Here is an 18,135-nt window from a genome sequence, read left to right on the forward strand (position 1 = left end):
GAGGGAAAGGTCACTTATTCCATGTTTATAGATTATTTGAGAATGGGTATAGAGGTTGAATATGTGCTGTTTTCAAAACATTTTGTAGAGTACTACAATTTGCATTTGTTTCATCCAGGTTTCATCAGTTTGAGTGTAGGCAAGGATTGTCTATTATATTGACAAGATTGTAAAGTGACCCGCTCTAACAATGGAAAAACATGTCCTCAAAGATGGAAGTAGGCGAGATCAGGTGGGACCATTTTAGCCAATGATAAGGTAGATATGCATGTGAACAAAAGTCTATAGAGATAGACTCATCTTTTATCTGTGCCACTATAGCATCTGTGACAGCATGGGCAGCGCCATTGAGGCTATCTCCATTTGAAAGTATTCAATGTTCTTCTTCTTCAATGGCTAATTGCTCCCAATTCATAGGAATCCCCATTCAGTTGACTACTTTAAAATGGTGGAACCCTCAATGGGAGCGTTGGGCCAGTAACCGAAAGGTTGCTAGATCGAATCCCGAGCTGACAAGGTAAAAATCTGACATTCTGCCCCTGAGCAAGGCAGTTAACCCACAGTACCCCTGGTGATGATGTGGATGTATATCAAGGCAGCCCCGGCCCCTCTGATTCAGAGGTTAGGTTAAATGCAGAATTGTATAACTGACGAGGTATCCCCCTTTCCCCACGCTAAAAGGGGTTATGTCCATGCTAAAACGGATTTTTATCAATCATAAGCACCTACAATAACATCTGCGAAATGTGTATGACCAATAACATTTTATTTTATGGGTCCTCTATCTCTATGACAACACCGACAACTCCGATATAGTATTTTTTTCCAAAGATGCCGAAATGCCACGTGCCTTCACTTATAACAGTGCATTCACGTATAACAGTGCATTTGTAACAAACTAACCATTACGACATTTATAGTCAATCAAATAAGACTCACATAGCAAATTAGCAATTCGATTTTGTTATTCACTAATTAGACACTGATTGACCTCCATACAAAAATGCCTCACTTCGTGGACAGATTTTGGGCTATTTGGAATCCTTTGGACGTCCCTAAACAAAATATTAACCCTAACCTTAACCTCTACTCTAACCTAACTCTAATTTTAACCATTTTAAATGGCAACGTCATGGGTTAGGGGTGTCCCAGTGATGCAAGATAGCATGGATAGTTCTACAATTGGTGACGTTGAGAATATACCAACTCAACATTAAAGCAGGAAATGGGGGCGCTGAAACATTTACCAATACTCCTTTTGAGTGAAAAGTCAAATAAAACACATTATTGTGTAGGATTAGAATTATACAAATTAACCAATATTCGTTTCAGGACAATATAAACGAAAGTGAGTCGTTTGAGCGAGTTCTGGGTGCATAAAATAGCATCAACCTGCGCACGTTTGAGCGTCATACGTGTCCCAACTCTAGTTTCATGTTGCCAACGATACTTCAGGATGACAGCTGGGCATTTGTTTTTTCAATGTTAATATAATCATGGAAATAATATTTCAATGAAATATTCGACAAATGGAAGATCAAACAAGTGGTGAGGCAGTTGCTACCCAATTGGCTGATTTTAAAATGACAGCAAGGACCTATTACACTCTAGCCGTGGAGAAAGTGAGAGATGTGAGTGTCAAATCCAGTTAGCATGCTAGATGGCTAGCTTGGACTAGTCAATGCTAAAAACATCAAATGGTGTAGCTAGCGTTACCCAACTTTGTAATTTCTGTGAATTCAATGATTCATTGTGTAGGACTGTCAAATATGGCTTATCTACATTGTTTAGTTAACTAGTTAGCTAGTGTCTTGTCTTGTTGTCCACGAGAACACTGTTACCTGGTAAGATATCGGAACGTAAACTAATGACATGTTAGCTCATTTAGCCAGCTAACTAACGTTAGCTATCTATTGCATCCTAATGTAAGTGTGTTCACACTTGACTTTGTCCCTTTCAGTCAATTTTTGTGAACTCGAGAGGTACGGTTCGGTTCGCTTGAATTCAGAGGTACGGTTCCCTTTTTAGGGTATTGTGAACACAAAACTCCCCAGGTTCGCTTGTAATTATTCCTGTACCACACACTAGACTACTGCAACACCTGTCCCCCTACCATAAACCCTCACATTGGTGCAACAAAAGAGAGAAGATGATGTGCAGATTCGCGGGGGAAAAGCGTGCTGTTTTTAGATATTGATTAAGGATTGTCAAGGATGCGCGGAAATTCAAAAATAGTGTGTGTGGTGCGGGTATACTGACAAGCGAACCTGGGAAGCTTTCTGTTCACATTGCCCTAAAAAAAAAGTGAACCGGACCGCAGAATTCATGCAAACCGATCTCAAAACTAAATAAATAACTAAATAACTAACTAAATAAATAAATAAGTAATAAATAAGCCAACCGCACTGAGTTCACAAACATTTACTGAAATTGAGTGTTAAAACACCCTAAGTAGCTAGATAGGTGCCTAGTTAGTTTCACGTTTGAAGTTTAATGTCACATACACAAGTATAGTGAAATACAGTTCTTGCAAACTCAAAACCCAACAATGCAATAATCAATAACAATGTAATATAAAAATATATATACAAATAAACACCCAATAAATATGACCAACACAATAAGTAAGTAAGCATACTATGTACAGGGTCAGTTACAGTACCGTATTTACAATGTGCAGAGATACTGGAGTGATGGTAGATATGTCTATGGGAAAGGTGTCTAGGCATCAGGATATAAGAGAAACAGAGTAGTAGCTATTTATCAGTCTTATTGCTTGGGGATAGAAGCTGTTCAAGAGGCTGTTGGTGCCAGACTTAATGCACCGGTATCACTTGCTGTGCAGAAGCAGAGTGAATAGTCTATGGCTAGGGAGGTTGGAGTCTTCAACGATTGTCCGGGCCTTCCTACCACACTGCCTGATATAAATGTCCTGGATGCCAGGGAGCTCTGCCCCAGTGAAGTACTGGGCTGTCCTCACCACCCTCTTTATCGCCATGTGATTGAGGGCAGTACTTTTGCCATACCAGGCAGTGATGCAGCCAGTCAAAATACTCTCAATGGTACAGCTGTATAACTTTTTGAGGGCCCATGCTATCGCAGCTTCTTCATGACTGTGTGCGTGTGTTTGGACCATATTAAGTCTTTTGTGATTTGGACCCCAAGGAACTTGAAGCTCTCGAACTGCTCCACTGCGTCCCCGTTGATGTGGATGGGGGCATGCTCACTCTTCCTGTTTCCTGTAGTCCACGATCAGCTCCTTGGTCTTACTGACGTTGAGGGATAGGTTGTTGTTCTGGCGCCACACTGCCAGGTCACTGATTGCCTCTCTGTAGGGTGACTCATCGTTGCCGGGGATCCGGCCTACCATTGTTGTGTTGTCAGCAAACTTGATGATTGTGTTGGAGTTGTGCGTGGCCACTCATTTGTGGTTGAACAGCGAGTACAGGAGGGGACTAAGCACACAACCCTGTGTTGAGGGTCAGCGTGACCGAGTTAATGTTGCCTACCCTCACCACCTGGGGTCGGCCCGTCGGGAAGTCCAGGATCCAGTTGCAGAGGGAAGTGTTCAGACCCAGAGTCCTAAGCTTGGTGACGAACTTGGAGTAGACAATGGTGTTAAATGCGAGCTTGTTGTGGCTCCTTGTTGCAATCACTTTACTTTTCAATCACTCACAACAACTAGCTGTGTGTCTGTGTTTTAGAGGAAGTTGGACGTTAGCATTTTGACTGTTATGTACCCACAATCTAGGGCCTGAAACCTGAATAAAAATACTATAGCAAGTCCTTTGATTGTAAGCAATTTGTCTGATTTTCTACCCAGGTTGTGTCATCCCTTCCTGATGACGTAAGGCCAGGTCCTGACCTGTATGGACTTCCATGGGAAGCTGTCATCATCACTACGTTACTGGGGTTGGGCACCCTCCTATTGTTCACCTGCAGGTTCTACCAATGTGTAAGTTGACTGTCTGATATTTATACCAGCATGCAAGTATAGAGATGAACAACAGCATTCTTTCTTTTGATCGGGGAGTGACCAAGCTCACAAAATTGTTGTTATTTCCAGATAAAGAGCAGACTATATTCTGGCAAAGAGAGGCGGATGGGCCTGAAGGTGGCTCAACTATTAGATGAAAAGTGCAAAGTACTTAAGACTTTGAGTGAGGTTCAACAAAAAGTGAGTCCTATGTCAAAGAATGCAGTGTGTGTGTTTCTGACTGACTGGATTCGCAAACTATTCAATGCAATGCCCTCGGAAATTACATGTTTTGTATAGACCTGTGTGTTATGAATGCCTTTGCTACTGTTTGTTTATGTTTATTATGTACCTTTTTTAGTATGAAAAACTGGAATCTGCCCTGTGGAATAGTGGCGTTTTGGCTCACGCCGCAGAGAGGGAGAATCTGGAGGTAAGACACAAATTACACAGTATAATTGTTCTCAATACTGAATAAAGATTCTCATAAATGGTATAAAAGGACTTGGTATGCGTGTGACTTTCAAGTCAGAGGAAACCTATAATGGTCTCCTCTTCAGGTGATGTTCCAGAGGCTGAAACAGTCAAATACACAGCTTGGAGATGATATAGAAAGGTTAAAGGAGGACCTACATATCCAGAGAGCGAGGAGGTTGCAACAGGAGAAGACGGTGAGTTTGACTTCGGACTGGACATTTTTCACCTTTTCCTGTGTTTTGATGTTTATGCGTTACATCTTTTATTTTTTCAGTTTCAATCTTTGCTCTCATATTTCACAGTTCATTTATTTTTGAGATGTGGTGATTTGTGTGATTTTTACAGATTGCAGATATGCAGGAAACCTTGAAAACTGTAGAAGAAGAAACCAGGGACCTCAAGTCCCAGACAGAACAGGTGAAGTATGACGCTGACACTGGTCCGCATTACAGTGTTATATATCATGAACAACACGTTAATGGTAATTCCTTCCTGTTCGGCATGTTAATCATGTCGGGGCGGCAGGTAGCCTAGTGGTTAGAGCCTAGTGTTGGACTAGTAACCGAAAGGTTGCAAGATCGAATCCCTGAGCTGACCAGGTAAAAATTTGTCGTTCTGCACCTGAACAAGACCGTTAGTTAACCCACTGTTCCTAGGCCGTCATTGAAAATAAGAATTTGTTCTTAACTGACTTGCCTAGTTAAATAAAGGTAAAATTTAAAAAATGTCCACACACTTAGAGCCAGGATAGATGTAACACATTTTGCTCTTTTCAGGCACAGACAACCCTAAAAATATATGACATGAACAGTGAGAGGAATCAGAATAATCTGGAGGCAGCAAAAGAAGAGAAGGCCTTGCTCCAGGAGAAAAATGCACAGGTATGTAACCTGACATATAATATGTCCATTTACAGCTATACAGTGCCCACGAATCAGAGCCATTGATATCTGTATGTATGGCTCAGTCACTTATTGTGTTTTATACTCCAGTTCCATATCAGGCCTGGTTGCCGTTTATACAAAGAACCTGCATGGGTTGTGCTGAAGAGAAAGCAGAAAGTGTCCTATATTCTGGTGGGGTCCTCACCCTCTCCCCCTCTTCCCACAGCTGGTCCAGGAAGCAGAGGACTGGGGGGAGCGGATGAGTGAACTGGAGGAGGAGATGAGGATGTGTGAGAGCTCCTACACTGGAATGGTGCAGGATGCTGCCACGAAAGACGAGAGCATCAAGGTTTGCATTCATATTACTGCACTGGCAAAAACCACATGCAGCTAAATGTGTGCCTATAACAAACATTTGCATATTCTTCCCTGTACTGGGAAAAAGCAATCACCACACACTTTGAATATTACTGAGGGTGTCAACTAGGACTGTTGAAGACCAGATTAAATCAAAGAATAGTCTGATCGGTGACAATATTAGCCTATCACTTGTGAATTATATATTATCATTTGTGAATGATGCCCAGCATAAGAAACAATGCCTTTTTTTTTTGCGACTCATAGTCGCACACCTCATGTAGCCTAGCCCATAGGTCTATATGGTTTGTATCACAACTAAAGTGGCCAAATAACTTCTTAAAATTAAGCACATTGATCAGCTTTACAAGGGGTGTAGACCCTAACTGGCATATATAAGCAGCGAGTGAGTTTCAAGATTGGGGAAGATAATTTTCACCATAAAATGCACCTTTATAATAAAAGCATTACATGCATAATTGCATTTACGGTCATTTTTGATAATGGTGTTTTGAAACATTCGGGCCTGTGCACATTGCTGTGTTTTATAATGTGAAGAAATAGCCTAATAGTTTATCAACATTTTTAAGCTAAACGTTCTGATCTGTTGCGTCAGCCACATTGCATAAAAAACGTTTGCATCATTTGGGATCTATCACATCCCACAACTGTCCCAGACTGTTTGAAATATTTATTTCTTGCACAGAGTAGAATAGGTCGACTTTTGTACTTTGGGGGATAGTAGATTGACATAGGCTAGTGCTTTTGTTGTTTGTTAGGCCACCACATCTTGTTGACTGACAAAATATCTTCAATATGCACTTCTGAATTGGATAAGGGCGCAGTTGCGTCCCTGATGTTTCTGTCTTAACTTGTAGCCTGTGAGGAAGACCGATCTCAAAACACAAAAAAAAGATCACGTGATGGAAAGCAGTGTGAGTGAGAGACGCTTCGGATTGCACAGCACACACCGGGAGAAGGGCTCAATGCAGCACTCTGGCCGCAAAAGGCATGGATTTTTTAGGGGGCGCGTTATGGCCGCAAAGGGGTTGCCGCCATGAAATTTGAGGAATTATCAAGTGCTTGTCAAATTTGTGAATGAGACTATTTGTGTGTACAGCCTTGCGCAAAACAGACTTCATTCAAATCATCATTCGTCTCATCATGCAGCCTTACAATGTATTAAAAATCAAAACATATAGCCCAATATTTGTAGAACTTAAGTTATTTTAATAACTCTAAATTAAGCATATAGGAGTACCTATTTCTTTGTTAACCGCTCAACACAGAATAGCCTCGTGTGCACTCACTGAAATTGTTTGGAGAAAATATTTATATTTGTTCAGCTTTGTTCATTTGTATTCTTCGTACTATAATATAAAATAAGGCCAGGGAATTATAAGCAAATCTTGTCTGCTAAATTAACTAGTGTAGCCCACAGCCATTTGGCACAGCCACATCAGTACCTAACATAAGGACATCTGAGTTCTATTATTTTCTTCTGAAATAGACTACATGTTCTTCATATCATGCTTCTTTAGACCTGTGTAAAATAATGGATTTATTGTGAAGGTGTAGGCTATATTACATGGATTTATTAGACTTTTAAAAATGGCTTGTAGGTGGCAGGTAGCCTATTGGTTAGAGTGTTGGATAAGTAACCGAAAGGTTGTTAGATCGAATCCCCGAGCTGACAAGGTAAAAATATGTCGTTCTGCCCCTGAGCAAGGCAGTTAACCCACTGTTCCTAGGCTGTCATTGTAAATAAGAATTTGTTCTTAACTGACTTGCCTAGTTAAATAAATAAAAACATGTGTGGAAGCCAGGATATGCTTAATGTTTTTATATTAACGGTCAATTACCGTGAGACCGACAGTTTATTTGCTTGACAATCACCGGCTGATGACATTTTGTGACCGCCACAGCCCTAGTGTCAACTAACAATTAGTTAGGCTGCGCCACTTAGGGTGTCAACTATTTGAGGCTATGGTCATAATGGTAATCCTCGATTGCCTGTTAATTATTGTAAATGGTATATACTGTGTTTTGTTGTATCACTCAACAAAATAAGTTTCCTTGGGGAAAAAACTATAGTTATTTAAATGGTAAAGCCTTCTCACGCTTTCTCTCGCTCTCACTCTCTCTCTCTCCATTAGTCCCTGACAGACTGCCTGTTGAAGATAAAGGACTGGGACTCAGTGCTGGAGGACGGAGCCAACGGAGAGGAGAGAAATGGGACACGAGGGGTGGAAAATAGAGAGGGGCCAGGTGAGGTTCCGGTAGATAAGACTACAACCGCCAGTAGGTATGATCAACTGGCTTTCGCTCACCATCTCTTCGTATTATTATGCATGATCATCGGATGGGATTAAAAACAACAACATTTGTGTCAGGATATTGAGGAAGTGGGATATCTGTGTCTTCCCAGATGTAACTTTTTTTTTTTATACACAGATAACCATCAACGACAAAGAATACAGAAACTCATTCATGCAGCCAAGGTATGTCTTCACTTAAATAAAATTCTGTTTTACAAACAAAACTCTTGTCAGCAATAGATGGGAAATGAGACTTGTTTTTTATTTTTTATTTTTTCAGATGAATGCAGACTTGAAGTCGGTGGATGAAGACAAGGACAGGGTGTTTGCCAAGCTAGCAGATGAAGTCAAGGCCATGGAGGATCTCCAAGGTAAGCAGAGTATTATGCTGTTCAGTAGTAACTTTTCACTGCGGAGAACAAAACAAGAATATAACAAGGTTAATTTTATAATGTACATAAAATGACTAGGTTTATATTGAAATGAGCTTCAGTTGTTCATGATACAACAGACACAAAGGGTTGGTTTCCCAGACGCATATTAAGCCTTGTCCTCCTAAAAAGGACATGCGTCAGTGTCCGGGAAACCGGCCTAAACTGCTGTAAACTTCTGACGTTTAACGAAAAACCATGTCTAGTTTTTAACACCAGGTTGACTCTTGGGTTGCAGAGGGGATTAAGAAACTTGAGAATGAGAAGGACTCTCTGCAGACCGAGAGTGAGAAGTACACGGGCCAGGTGCAGAAACTACAACAGAAACTGCAGATCATGACGGAGATGTACCAGGAGAATGAGCTCAAACTACACAGGTACTGTACAGGAGCCACTCTAAGGCTGACCCAAATGCACAGCTTCATCCATGAACATTATGTCATTTTATACAGGCTGATCATAACAAACAAAAAAACATTTATGAAGGATAATGGCTGATTTATGAAAGTTTGGTTACACTTCATAATAACTATATTCAATAAGTGGGACTATTGAACTGCTGCATGCCTGGTAATATAATACTATATGTAATTTAGCAGACACTTATGCAAAGCAACGTAGTCATGCGTGCATACCTTTTTTATGCCAATGGGCATCGAACCCACTATCTGTGGCATTGCAAGCGCCATGCTCTAACAACTGAGATGCACTGGACCACACAAGGCCTGGTAATGTTTGTCTGATCATGGCTGTTCCACTCTGTGGTATGCATATAATGGGTGTTCTCCCTGGTGTCAGGATGCTGACGGTGGAGGAGAGGGAGCGTCTGCAGAAGGAGGAAAAGCTGACCAAGGCTGACAGGAGTATCAGCCTGGCCGTGGAGGAGCTCAGCAGCTACAGGTCGGCTACTGGACATACACACACACACACACACACACACACACACACACACAAACAAACCATCCCTGACTCCAGATATCACCTGTCTCCAAACCTACCCTGCAAATCTCTTGTTTACTGTGTTTTCATACAGGCCTGAAATTTAAAGGTATACTTACTTCCAGTACACTTGCTGTCAATCGAATACATCCAATTAATTTTGTGAAACATAGAGTTGCACATGTCAAAAAAATTTCGCAGGGCATTTTGTATTGCGAGTGCTTGCATCAAGGTGCTGTTTTGTTTCCACACAAAGGCAAAGAGCACAAGACCTGGAGGATGAGCTGGAGAAGACCAACCAGGCCTACAAGATCCAGGTGGGAGATCTGACAGTCTGTCATAAGAGGCGGGAAAACATAAACCACATGCAATTATCTGATGTATGGCCAATAACAAATGTCATTCTCCCTCCATTTTTCAGATAACCTCCCAGGAAAAGAAGGCACACAATAACTGGGTAAGTACATAGTAGTAACATACATACACACACTATGGCGCACACCTCAGCTCATAGTCATGTTAAAGAGCAACTGAATGCATTTCTGGTTGAAAACAGCCTATGTGGCATCGATATTAGAAATGTTTATTCCAGTGCCAAAATTGACTAAAGTGTAAGTAGGATAATTTTGGTCATAAGGTTCCTAAACTGAGTTTTGTGAGATTTGTGTAACTGAGGTCATCACAATTTACATAAGGGCTGGGTTTGGATTGCAACCATGCCGACTAACACGAGACGGTAACGCCAAAAATCTGCTCTGATTGCGCTCTATCCAATCGCAGAACCTCCAGGCAGTGAGACAAACTTGCCCAAACACTGCAAGACAGATGCAAACTCTGGTAATGGATTGTAAAAAAAAAAGTATAATTTTTAAATGAATAAATAAAAAAACTGCACCGACGCGCACACGTCGCCACTCGCCAGTGACTTGATAAGCTGATTAGCTAACATGGCCTGCCTGCTAGCTACTACTACATGGAACTTAGCTAGCTAGTGATGTTTGGGCACTGGTAAACAGCGTGAAGCTTTTGCTTTATTTAAGATTTTTTTGACAGCTTGCTGATGATGTTGTAGACATGTTCTCCGAAATCAGTCATGAGTGCAGCCAGCAGCAGCTGACTCAGTACACTTGAGAAATACTGCACCAAACACCTTAGTCACACAATTTTACATCTAGCTAAGACCTTAGATCAATTCTGACTATTTTGAGGAAGTGATAGTGGCTATGTTGCCACAGTGTCTCAAGAGGGACAAACAACCGTAACTACCATGGTACGATCTACAAACATGACACACACACATCAAGCCACACCCCCAAGACCCACATCAAATTTTTCTTGATGAGCAGCAGAAAGACACATGTGGGATCGGTGCTTAAATAGGATTTCCTCAGCTTGGCAACTCATCTGTAACCTCTATTGTCTGCATTGTAGCTAGCAGCACGAGCTGCTGACCGTGACCTGGCTGACATTAAAAGAGAGAATGCACACCTCAGGCAAAAGTAAGTACTAAAGAAAACAGTCAGTTTCACCAGACACCAGTGTTGTCACGTGTTGCTACAAAATAGTATTTCCCTGCAGTGTGGAAAGTATTCTCCAGCTTGTGGTGTGTCTCCATGCAGATTGACTGATACTCAGTTCAAGCTAGATCTGGTGGAGAAAGACCCCTATGCTCTGGACAACATGGGCAGACCTCCATTCAGAGGTGAGTCTACAATAACCCTCCTATCACCCTAACTATAATCATATCCTCCGCTGAATCCTAACTCGCCCCCTAGCTCCTATTCCCTACATTGAGACAATTAGATAGGTGAAAGCAATATGGCGACAATCCGAAAGTCAAGATGAAGTTATTATTAACAGAACTACTTACAGTATATCCATCCAATCCTCTCAGATCTACAGGAGTGCCTATCGTGTAATAGGGACTAGGTGTTGAATAGGTCATTATTCTGATATCTGAACTTTCTGTCTCTCCCTGACCTGCAGGTGAAAGGTCACCGTATGGCCCCTCCCCCCTGGGTCACCCTGCCTCCGAGAACAGAACCTTCCCGTCTCCGCCCACCCTGATGGATGGCCCACCACACCTCTCTCCAAACTTCCCTCCCATGGCACCGGGAGGCAGAGGTGACTTCTCCAGTCCAAACCCCCTCTTCAGTGCAACATGTGGCACTGCACCGCAGCCAAATGTACATGGCTTGAGGCGTGTGTCCTTGAAGCATTGCAGAGTATCATGTTCTAATCGTTGGCATGTCATGAGTTTATAATTAGGATTCTATTTACGTTTTCTATTTAGTACCAACTGATGTGCCATGACATGGTGAAAATGCCATTAAGAAAGCAGGATAAATAGATTATTTAATTAAGTTTTGATTATTATTTAATCCCTGTCAATTAAATTGAGTAAAGCAATGCTGAAGTCTGTTCTTAATCACCTGATACAAATACATGCTGAATCTTAATTTGCTTGAAGGTTGATGCATCTGTTACAGAGATGCTTATCTTTATAGTCTAAATTGCCTTGGTGGTGAGCATGCACCTGCAAAATGGGGAATGATATGCAGCTGTATCACCTACAGAGGGAGCATTGTCTTTGCACATGACGCATTATTCTGGTCTTGTCATCCTTGCTTCATGAACTCATTGACATTATGCTGTCTCTCTCTTTCTTGCTCACCTACCACTCCCACATGTCTCTCTCACATAACCAGTATCCCGAGGCCTAGTAGATCCCACCGGTGGGGTGGACTCTGATCGGAGTGGTGGTCCTCACTCTGACAGTGGCTCGCTATCTCCCACCTGGGAGAGGGATCGCAGGGGCCCACCTATACCCCATCCAGGTACAGTGATGACCACCTGCTATCGCCCCCCCCCCCCCTTTATGATCTCAGCAGCCCCCCCAATCACTACAGACAGCAGTTATTCTAATCTTCTAGCCTACTATATTGTGTGTGAAAAATACTCATTCAGTATCAGCCCTAAAGGGTGTGTGTTCGTTATTTATTTACGTCAGTATGATTTACCATCTTTTGCTATGTAAAGATGTCCGTACTTTCTTTTGGGTTGCGGAGAAATATAATTAGTTATAGGGTGAGAGTGAGTTATATTTGTTAATCGACTGTCAGATTATTTCACAGCTTAACAATTCCCCTCAGTTGGTTACTGTTGTGGTCAGCCGGCCCTGTGAGAGGTTTGAGATACTCTTTATTGGTTCAAATCACTGTTGTTATCAGTCTGTGAGGTGCAGGCCTAGTCGTGGTCAGTGAGTGTATGACTACTCTATATATATATATATATATATATATACAAAAGTATGTGGACAACCCTTCAAATTAGTGGATTCAGCTATTTCAGCCACACCTTTTGCTGACAGGTGTATAAAATTAAGCACACAGCCTTACTGAGGAGCTCAATGACTTTCAATGTGGCTGCCTTTCCAACAAGTCAGTTTGTCAAATTTCTGCCCTGCTAGAGCTGCCACGCTCAACTGTAAGTGCTGTTATTGTGAAGTGAAAACGTCTAGGAGCAACCATGGGTCAGCCGTGAAGTGGTAGGCCACACAAGCTCACAAAATGGGACCGCCAAGTGCTGTAGTGCATAAAAACTGTCTGTCCTCTGTTGCAACACTCTACCTATTTCCAAACAGCCTCTGGAAGCAATTTCAGCACAATAACTGTTTGTCGGGAGCTTCATGAAATGTTTTTTTTTTACAATGCTACCTGCCCGACTGCGTAGTGCCAACTGTAAAGTTTGGTGGAGGAGGAATAATGGACTGAGACTGTTTTTCATGGTTTGGGCTAGGCCCCTTAGTTCAAGTGAAGGGTAATCTTAACGCTACAGCATACAATGACATTGTAGACGATTCTGTGCTTCCAACTTTGTGGCAACAGTTTGGAAAAGGCCCTTTCCTGTTTCAGCATGACAATGCCCCTGTGCACAAAGCGAGATCCTTACATAAATGGTTTGTCGAGATCGGTGTGGAAGAAATTGACTGGCCTGCACAGAACCCTGACCTCAACCCCATCGAACACCTTTGGGATGAATTGGAACGCCAACTGCGAGCCAGGCCTAATCGCCCAACCTCACTAATGTATTGAGGAGTCAGAGCCTGAGCCGCCACTGGTTTGTGTCGACTCGAACCAGGATCTCTAGTGGCACAGCTAGCACTGCGATGCAGCGTCTTAGACCACTGCGCCACTCAGGAGGCCCTGGAGCTAGGAACTTTTTAACCATTTAGTTCAGTTATCATGGGGGAGCGATTAGCATGTGGCATCACTGTATTTTGATTAGTCAACGACAATTCCATCATACCCATTCTACTACTGTCACTGTTCTGTGTACTAAGTAAATGCATCATGATTTTATGCTTGTTTTTGTTTTTTTGACCTGCAAAGAGGCTTCTGCTTTTGGCTCCTGTCCCCTTTGGACAGCACACTGGTTGTTTTGATTTGGACATTTCTGCTCTGATCCCCATCCTCAGTGCAGCTGGTCTGAATAAGGCTGCTGAAACGGTGCTCTCTCTCTCTGCTCATAAAGGGTATATGTATCCAGACCCAGGCCTTCCCTACAGGAGACCCCTGCCTGGAGCCTTTCCCCTTGGGCCTATGGGCCCCCCCCCACCCAGAGGCCCCGGTCCTACTGAGCCCCACAACTTTGGGCCCCACCCTGGAGATCAATCTGGTGAGAACCCTCCTTTTTGACCTTTTCTCTCTCTGTATTACAGTGCCGTATAATTAGTTTTAGTGATTGATACTGTATCTCTGCACCATAGCCACTCTGTCAAATAAACTTCAAAATGATGTTTAGTGCTTGGAGTGTGTGACTGAAGTGATGAAATACATTTCAGGACAGTATCTTTTTAATGTTGACGTGATTCAGACCAAGTTCCTTTGTCAGCAGCACACTGAATTAGGAGTGTACATGATTAGTATACCTCTGAAGAATAATATAATGTTAGCTAGAGAATGAGCAGGATATTTTGCCCAGTGTTAGGTAACTCATTACGTAATCAGATTACTTTTATGAGTAACAGAGTACATTTTTTAAATTGGGTGATATTATAACATTCTTTGTCAACTAACGTGTGCGTTACTTTCAGATTCATATCCCTACTGGACGCGTTTCCATGATCCGATCTCGACTTGTTTCCTCATTTGATTCTTGAGCGAGCCATTGATCGCTTCTTTGATAGCAAAAGCCCGTAAAGGGCTTTCCCATCTAGTGGCAAGTGTGCCCTCTATACATCTCTAGGGTCCGTATTACGTGCAATCTATAACCAGAACTGGCGGCTCGAGAGAGATTTTGAATGAAAAGATGGCCAGATATCTGTACAGATTTTCTTAGTGTACAGTGCATTTGGAAAGTATTCAGACCTGTTTTTCCACATTTTACATTACAGCATTATTGTAAAATGTATTACATTTTTAAAAATCCTCATCAATCTACCCCATAATGACAAAGCGAAAAACATTTTTTTTTAGAAATGTTTGCTAATTTAAAAAAACATAAACAGAACTGAGACTCGAAATTGAGCTCAGGTGCATCCTGTTTACATTGATCATCCTTGAGATGTTTCTACAATTTGATTGGAGTCCACCTGTGGTAAATTAAATTGATTGGACATGATTTGGAAAGGCACACACCTGTCTATATAAGGTCCCACAGTTGACAGTGCATGTCAGAGCAAAAACCAATCCATGAGGTCCAAGGAAGAGAGCTCAAGAACGGTTGTGTCGAGTAACAGATCTGGGGAAGGGTACCAAAAAAAATCTGCATTATTGAAGTTCCCCAAGAACACAGTGGCATCATTCTTAAATAGAATAAGTTTGGAACCAACAAGACTCTTCCTAGAACTGGTCGCCCGGCTAAACTGCGCAATCGAGGGAGAAGGGCCTTGCTTAGAGAGGACAACGACCCTACGCACACAGCCAAGACAATGCAGGAGTGGCTTCGGTACAAGTCTCTAAACGTCCTTGAGCCAGAGCCCAGACTTGAACCCGATCAAACATCTCTGGAGAGACCTGAAAATAGCTGTGTAGCGACACTCCCCATCCAACCTGACAGAGCTTGAGAGGATCTGCAGAGAAGGGGAGAAACTCCAAATATAGGTTTGCCAAGCTTGTAGCATCATACCCAAGAAGACTGGAGGCTGTAATCGCTGTGGAAGGTGCCTCAACAAAGTACTGAGTAAAGGGTCTGAAAAATACTGAAATATCACATTTCCACAAGTTATTTATTTTTGACAAGCATTTCTAAAAACCTGTTTTTGCTTTGTTATTGTGTGTAGATAAGGGGATAAATATATATTTTTTAGAATAATACTAAGGTAACAATGTGGAAAAATTCAAGGGGTCTGAATACTTTCTGAATGCAGTGTGTGTGTGTGTAAGCAGCCCATTTGATAGCACAGCTTTTGTAGACTATCACAGGAAAGCAGCGCCACAGATGAAAGGAGAAACTTGTGATCAAACCTGAGTTAGTAAGTAGCCTATCTTTGGTAGAGCGTGCGCGGCTCCCTCTGACAGTCAAACTGAGTTTGAGATGTTTTTTCTTTCATGAAAGTAACTCAAAGTAATAACACGTTACTTTCCACACAAAGTAATCCATAACATGTCATGTATTACTTTTTCAAGCAATACATATTAATCATAACACTGTGCCCAATGTGGAAACTCCCTTGTTTTGACAGAGTTGAGCTGATGGCATTAAAGAGCATGAATGAACCCTCTTTTCATCAAGTTCTTAAGGATTGAATGAAATAAACCCACCAAAGATTGAAGTGGATATAGCTAGGTTCTTACTGTGTTTTTTTCTCTTGTGTTCTTGCAGACTCATCATTTATGGAAAACAGCATGGGTCCTGGTGAAAATGAAAGGGATGTAAGTATTCTAACCCTTATATTAACAATACATTGGCTCATTCATGTACTGTCTCTCTGTCCATAGGTGCACATAAAATGTTCTACTACAGGGATGGTTAACTTTGACAGGGGTGTGGGATTACAAAACATCTGAGTTTGCCATCATGGCCGCAGTGGCTCATGGGTCTGCGTACCCACATTCAAACCCACACATTGTCAGAGCTGGCCCTAGCCCGGGTGAAAGAAATCCCCCCCCCCCCCCAAAAGAGAAAAACAGCGCTTTGCTGCTATTCTACTTATTTGCCATGGGGTGGAGAGAAAAATGAGTAGTTTCACAGATTTTCTGCAATTCTACACATTCTACCACATTTTGAAATTGCCCTTTTATTTGACTATTTAGACTGAGTAACTAAAATTAATAGTATATATTTTTTTCCCCTGAAATTTTTCCTGCAAAAGGGGGATCAAATTAAGATTCTACATCTATATTTAAAATGTTTCCGCAGTCCCACATGTCAGCACCTGGAGATCTGAGGATGGGGCCTCCTCCCTTAGGACCCCCTGGTATGGGTCCCCTCCCCCCCATGGACCCTTACTTTGCACGCAGAGGCCCCCCAGGCCCTTACGGACCCCCAGACTTCTTCCCCCCACGAGGTCCAGCAGGGCCACCCATAGGCAGTAAGTATTATTCTCTGTATCCCTTACATATTAAAGGCTCATATGTGCTTTGTACTTATAATGCATTTATAACTGAAGGTTTTTATGTAATTTGGTTCTATTAACAAGCTATGGGTGGGAGATGAGGAATATCATTTTATACCACATTCACTACATCTTGCAGGTTAAATGACTCTGCATGTATACTGTTAGACTGACTATACGTAAAGCTTTCCCCCTTGTTTTCCCCTGAAGTGCGAGGACCACCTCCCCCGGGAATGTTTGGGCGATTTCCACCTCTGCTGCATATGGGCTACGCTCCCATGAGGCCCCACCCAGACAGTTTTCCCCCTGGACCCCCTCCAAGGCCCTCCCCACCAGACAGCGAACAGCCTCCTGACCAGTCCCCTTCTCCACATGATGTCATCTGAGCCATCTCTCCCCCTCCCTATGAGGGAGAAACTCTCTCTCCGCCTGCTTCCTGTGTGGCACTTCACTTCCTGTTGTGCTGGTAGTGAGCGACTTAGGGTATGCTCAAGGACTGTTTCATGAAGTGTAACCAATTGTCATTTGACTGTCTTTCCCTTTTTTAGAGACCGACAGTGGAATTGTTTCCCCACTGTCTCACACACACACACACACACAAATAGATTAGTGGCTTATTAGGACTGTTGAGAGAATACAAAACCACCATGAACTGGAACTACTGAGTGATCACTGTTGCTATGTGTATTTCTGGTGTTGAATGCAGTGTATTTTTGAAGAAGTTCCATAGTTATGTGAATCTGCTGATGGTGAACTGCCTGTGAGACTGCCTTTTTCTGAGTTGTGACTTGGGCAAATTTGAGAAGGCTGTGTTTTCTTGCAATGTCAAAGCATTCTTGCCATGTGTATATATTAAGATATTGTCAATATTGTGAAAAGGGAAGTGTGTGTGTGTATACCACCCTTAGTCCATTCACGTTTTTTGTCAATTGACCTGAAAGATGTTCATTACTTTTTAGCTGGGAGTTCTTGACCGTCCATAGTTTGATCATTAAATGTCAAGAAATTAAGTAGTGTTAGCCTTGAGGGAATGAGATATTGTAAAAGTCTAATAAATTATGCTCAAGTGTTTACTTGTCTTACATTTTCATAGATCAAATGATTTAGGGGATAAGGATGGAATCACAAATTATAGAATAAATGAATGGCAACTCACTTTTCTGCTCAAGTCATCTTTACAAATGGCATGCCATAT

The 18,135-nt window shown here is 42.1% G+C and overlaps 1 protein-coding gene across 3 annotated transcripts; it reads left to right on the top strand.

Moving 5' to 3' along the window:
• Window positions 1–1,394: 1,394 nt before the first annotated feature.
• Window positions 1,395–18,095, top strand: LOC110497724 (melanoma inhibitory activity protein 2). Of its 3 annotated transcripts, none has more exons than XM_036954702.1 (23): window positions 1,395–1,631; window positions 3,824–3,955; window positions 4,067–4,177; window positions 4,338–4,409; window positions 4,537–4,647; window positions 4,799–4,870; window positions 5,230–5,334; window positions 5,564–5,686; window positions 7,851–7,962; window positions 8,149–8,195; window positions 8,293–8,383; window positions 8,682–8,820; window positions 9,242–9,343; window positions 9,639–9,699; window positions 9,804–9,839; window positions 10,814–10,881; window positions 11,002–11,084; window positions 11,369–11,506; window positions 12,091–12,219; window positions 13,916–14,059; window positions 16,208–16,257; window positions 16,745–16,916; window positions 17,151–18,095. In XM_036954702.1, exons 1-23 carry the CDS (start codon window positions 1,530–1,532, stop codon window positions 17,324–17,326), a joined length of 2,376 nt encoding a protein of 791 aa, XP_036810597.1. In that variant the 5' UTR covers window positions 1,395–1,529; the 3' UTR covers window positions 17,327–18,095. The 3 variants fall into 3 exon arrangements, with proteins under 3 accessions (XP_036810597.1, XP_036810598.1, XP_021429716.2); XM_036954703.1 differs by having other exon boundaries at window positions 1,395–1,548; window positions 17,151–17,484; XM_021574041.2 differs by lacking the exon at window positions 12,091–12,219 and having other exon boundaries at window positions 17,151–17,484.
• Window positions 18,096–18,135: the final 40 nt, after the last annotated feature.

The sequence above is a fragment of the Oncorhynchus mykiss genome, chromosome 19, assembly GCF_013265735.2.
Source record: "Oncorhynchus mykiss isolate Arlee chromosome 19, USDA_OmykA_1.1, whole genome shotgun sequence".
NCBI classification, from domain to species: Eukaryota; Metazoa; Chordata; class Actinopteri; order Salmoniformes; family Salmonidae; genus Oncorhynchus; species Oncorhynchus mykiss.